Source organism: Micropterus dolomieu, unplaced genomic scaffold, assembly GCF_021292245.1.
Source record: "Micropterus dolomieu isolate WLL.071019.BEF.003 ecotype Adirondacks unplaced genomic scaffold, ASM2129224v1 contig_12494, whole genome shotgun sequence".
Classification (NCBI taxonomy): Eukaryota; Metazoa; Chordata; class Actinopteri; order Centrarchiformes; family Centrarchidae; genus Micropterus; species Micropterus dolomieu.
Window position 1 is genome coordinate 1 of NW_025741480.1, and position 4,475 is coordinate 4,475.

General features: G+C 39.6%; 1 protein-coding gene across 1 annotated transcript; it reads left to right on the plus strand.

The window, feature by feature from the left end:
• Window positions 1–374: 374 nt before the first annotated feature.
• LOC123966072 (cytochrome P450 2K1-like) lies at window positions 375–4,469 on the plus strand (the record flags this gene model as incomplete). Its single annotated transcript, XM_046042306.1, has 7 exons — window positions 375–556; window positions 663–825; window positions 1,009–1,183; window positions 3,632–3,811; window positions 3,922–4,084; window positions 4,199–4,348; window positions 4,453–4,469. Coding segments are annotated over 7 exons (1,030 nt in total), but the record flags the coding sequence as incomplete, so codon positions are not given.
• Between the last annotated feature and the right edge of the window lie 6 nt (window positions 4,470–4,475).

Here is a 4,475-nt window from a genome sequence, read left to right on the forward strand (position 1 = left end):
CTTATTTAAATTAATTGTTATTATTCCAGCTCTCGTGGCTGTGCTGTGTTGCTTATTTAGTGTGCTGGACTGTTTCTTGTTTTCATTTTTCTCTTAGTTGTCTTACTATGTCAGCTGTTCATTGCTGCTGTTCAGCTGGTTGTCTTTTACTATTATTATTATTTTTATTGTTTGTTTTTGTTTGTGTTTGTTTGTTGTGTTTTTCTCCTCCCCAAGCCCCCCTCTCTGTTCTATTGCAGGTTTCGTTGCTTTCTGCAATTGGTGTTTCCCACAGCTTTTCCCTGTTGTCCCCACCTTCCATCCCCCTTTCCCCCTTCTCTTACAGGTGTTGTCCTTTCTCTGTGCTGTCTGTTTGTGCCCCCCCATCCCCTTAGTTACCATATTTTGTTGAACTACTTCATCTCAGGGGTTTTATGGTCCAATGGTGATTCGTGGAAAGAGATGAGGCGCTTTGCCTTGACCAACCTGAGAGACTTTGGGATGGGCAAGAAGGCTTGTGAGGACAAAATCATTGAGGAATGTGACTATCTCCTTGAAGTGTTTAAGAAATTTAAAGGTAAATGTCTTTTTATACCCAACTGTATGAAAAACAACATTTCTGTTGAAAAAAGCATCAATCCATATATCAATTTATATACTTTTCTCTGTTTCCCTTGTTGCAGGAGAAGCTTTTGATACAACTCAACCAATGAACTATGCAGACTCTAACATTATCTGCTCAATTGTGTATGGCAGCAGATTTGAATATGATGACCCAGAATTTACGTCCCTGGTGGATCGAACAAGCAGAAACATTCAGCTTGCGGGCTCCCCATCAATACAGGTGTCATTTCATATATTTATTAAACTTTCAGCATTGGGGTTTTAATATACATAATTCATAAACTGTGTTAACTGAATAGAAGAAATTAGTACATTTTTCACTTACCTGTTATTTTACAAACTGATTTATATTATTAACAGGTGTTAATAATATATAATATATTAACAGGTGTTAATAATATGCAGCTCCATGTTCCCATGGATCTTTAACTGGGTTTCTAACAGGAAGGAAGTCCATAAGTTGGCTGTTGCCAATATTAAACAAAACTTACTGCTGTTCAGTCGTTTGAAAGAGACCCTCAATCCACAGATGTGCAGAGGATTTGTGGATGCCTTTCTGGTCCGAAAGCAAAATCTGGAGGTTTGAAAGTGTATTATCACCTATCAAAATTGCTATTAAGATTTAAGGTTTGCCAAATTGTGTTTGAACTAACATGTAGACTTTGGAGTCCCATGTTTGATCCCCACATTTGAGTGTGATGCAGAGCGTCCCCCTTCAACTTATTTAGCTAAACATCTTTATTTCGCATACATTCATAACCATTTCGTTATGTGTTTTTGTGGTACTGAAGACCTTCAAGAAACTGCAGGTGAAGCCTAACAATAGTCACAGTATACTGTTAACTACCAACATGTCATGTGTACAGTCAGTCAGAAGGCTAAAATAGTTACAAATGCCTCTTATTCCAACATTTTTTCTTCTAAATTCTAATTTTTCACAATATTTACTGTCTCTGTTGCACTTGTCACACAAAAAGTGAATGTTTTAGTTTGGCCCTGTCTCTCAGACACACACAGTGTTGCAGCTGACCGGCTGGTCGGCCAGCTGGGTTGCGGATTATAAAGTAGCCTATTTTGATTAATCCTGCTTTAAAATATATGGCGTTATTTTTTCTATATTTCTATCATTTTGACAACCCTAATAATAATGTCAAAATTAATTCATCATGGTGGTTGATTGTTCCCTGCGATGGACTGGTGACCTGTCCAGGGTGAGATGGGGACTTCTGCTGATGGCCAAGTATCCAAAAATACAGGATAAGGAGCCTAAGACACCCACAGCAGTTGGGCTTTACCAACAAAAGAATCATGAAATTCATGAAAACAAAAACCTTTCATCTTCCAGACCAGGTTCAGGAGGAGCTGAACAGGGTAATAGGACGTCGTCAGGTGCAGGTTGAGGACAGGAAGAACCTGCCCTTCACTGACGCCGTCATCCACGGGACACAAAGACTGGCCAACATCGTCCCCATGGCACTTCCTCACAAAACAAGCCAAGACATCACTTTCCAGGGTCACTTCATTAAGAAGGTTAGACTGAATGAAACGTCTGGTATAGATTAAGGCAATACAACAGAGGGCCAATGGGTTGTAAAGCTGGTCAGTTTCAGTATTGTCTGGCTGAGCTCAGTTACATCAAGTTACAAAGGCAAACATGTGACTTATATGACTATAGTTAAAGCTACATTATGTAGTACTTCAAAATAATAGCTTCAAAATCAAAGGCAAACATGTGACTTTAAAAAAGTTAAAGCTATATTATGTAGAAATTGTATCTCAATAGGATTTCTTTCTTTCTTTTGTAATAGGATGTATTCCAATGCTACATAGTGTTACAATGCAATTTCTTTGGAAGAAGCTAGGTTGGTATACTCAGTATGGATATCATGGCCTAGGCTGCAAAAACACGCAAGTAGATGTTGTTGGAGGAAGCGAGGAACAGAAAAAGATAGAGACCAGACAAGAGTAAATATCGGCCTGGCTTTTACTCGTTGGCATGAGCTAAAAGAGCTGAAAGGATGCAAGACAGATGCCAAGCTGGCCTTCTTGCTGTTGGACTAGTCTGAAATAACTTCCAAATAACATCCAAATTAATGTAGTGCTCTTGCATCGGTGCTGTTTAGCTCTGTTGGCTAGCTTGTCACCCATGTTTCAAGCAACATAATGTAACTTTTGCTGGAGCTGGGCAAGCAGGCAAAATAACCGAGCTCAGCAGCCTCTATGGCAGAGGAGAAGAGGACGTTGCAGACAGAGAGTGACCAAGTAAGAGGCTTCTGGATGTTGGCGAAAGCTTTGTGAAATAAAAAGGTTGCAAGACAAACGGCAAGTTGGCCTTCTTTCTGTTGGACTAGTAGGCAATATTGCTATGTCTTGTGCTGTCGCACTTGCTTGATGTTTGACTTGTTAGTTTCTGACCATAAGTAATTACGACAGCGATGAATTACACTCTGAAACTGTAAGGGCCCCAATTCACAAAAAAAATTAAATCTTACATAATGTATCTTTATATTCTGGAGCAGCAAATACAGATTTCTTTATTTTATTTAAAATGTTTCATAATTCCCGCGACCCTGTTAGCAGGATAAGGGGTTGACAATGGATGGATGGATGTTTAATAATTAATTTAATTGTCCACAGCTGTCAGAACATATTGAACAAAATTTAAAAATCCAAAACCAACCTTCAACCTCTATACAGACTTAATTACTCTCCCTTTCTGACCACATTTCAACATTACGAAATGGCACATGAGATAACAACAGTGCCAGCCTGTCTTGATGAACTCAAACTACAAACAAAACACTCTGTTCTGATGGTGCTGATAACAACTACTTTTAGTGGGTGAACTTTTCCAAACTTCAACGCTACCCTTGGGCTAGGCTGTTTGCCTCACTGTCAGCTACAAAAGGGACGTCTCTTTCCCAAAACACTCACAAAGCTAACAGCAGCAGGACAGGAAACTTATTTTATCTGTAAACTGTCAGCATTTTCTGTAAACGTCATGGGGATATTGGATGTTTTTCTCCAGTCCTCCAGTTCTCTCTCCCTGTTGGGGGCTCTGTTGGTCCTGCTGCTCGTCTACCTCATCTCATCCTCTAGCTTCACCTCCCAGGAGGATGGGAAAGATCCTCCGGGACCAAAACGACTTCCCCTGCTTGGGAATCTGCTGCAGCTGGACCTCAAGAGACCCTACCAGTCATTACTGGAGGTGATGATAAGAGTAGTTTTCTTTCGGTAGTTTGTTGTTTTCACCTTGTTTTCTTTCTCCTTGTGTTTCTTATAAAAGAAAATGCCATGATGTTTTGCTCCTGTTCTTAGCTTTCCAAGAAATATGGGTCAGTGTTCACCGTCTATCTGGGACCCAAGAAAGTCGTGGTCCTGGCTGGATACAAGACAGTGAAGGAGGCACTTGTCAATCATGCTGAAGAGTTTGGAGACAGAGATCCAATGCAAGTTATGCAAGACACTAGTAAAGGAAATGGTAAGGAAAGACAAAAACTGAGCTCTTTCCAAATTATCATCCTTTTCATGTTTATAGCCTTTAACCAATTTCAGCTACTTAGTTACCATATTTTGTTGAACTACTTCATCTCAGGGGTTTTATGGTCCAATGGTGATTCGTGGAAAGAGATGAGGCGCTTTGCCTTGACCAACCTGAGAGACTTTGGGATGGGCAAGAAGGCTTGTGAGGACAAAATCATTGAAGAATGTGACTATCTCATTGAAGTGTTTAAGAAATTTAAAGGTAAATGTCTTTTTATACCCAAATGTATGAAAAAAAACATTTCTGGCTTCAAAAAATATCAATTCTCATAATTTATATACTTTTCTCTGTTTCCCTTGTTGCAGGAGAAGCTTTTGATACAACTCAA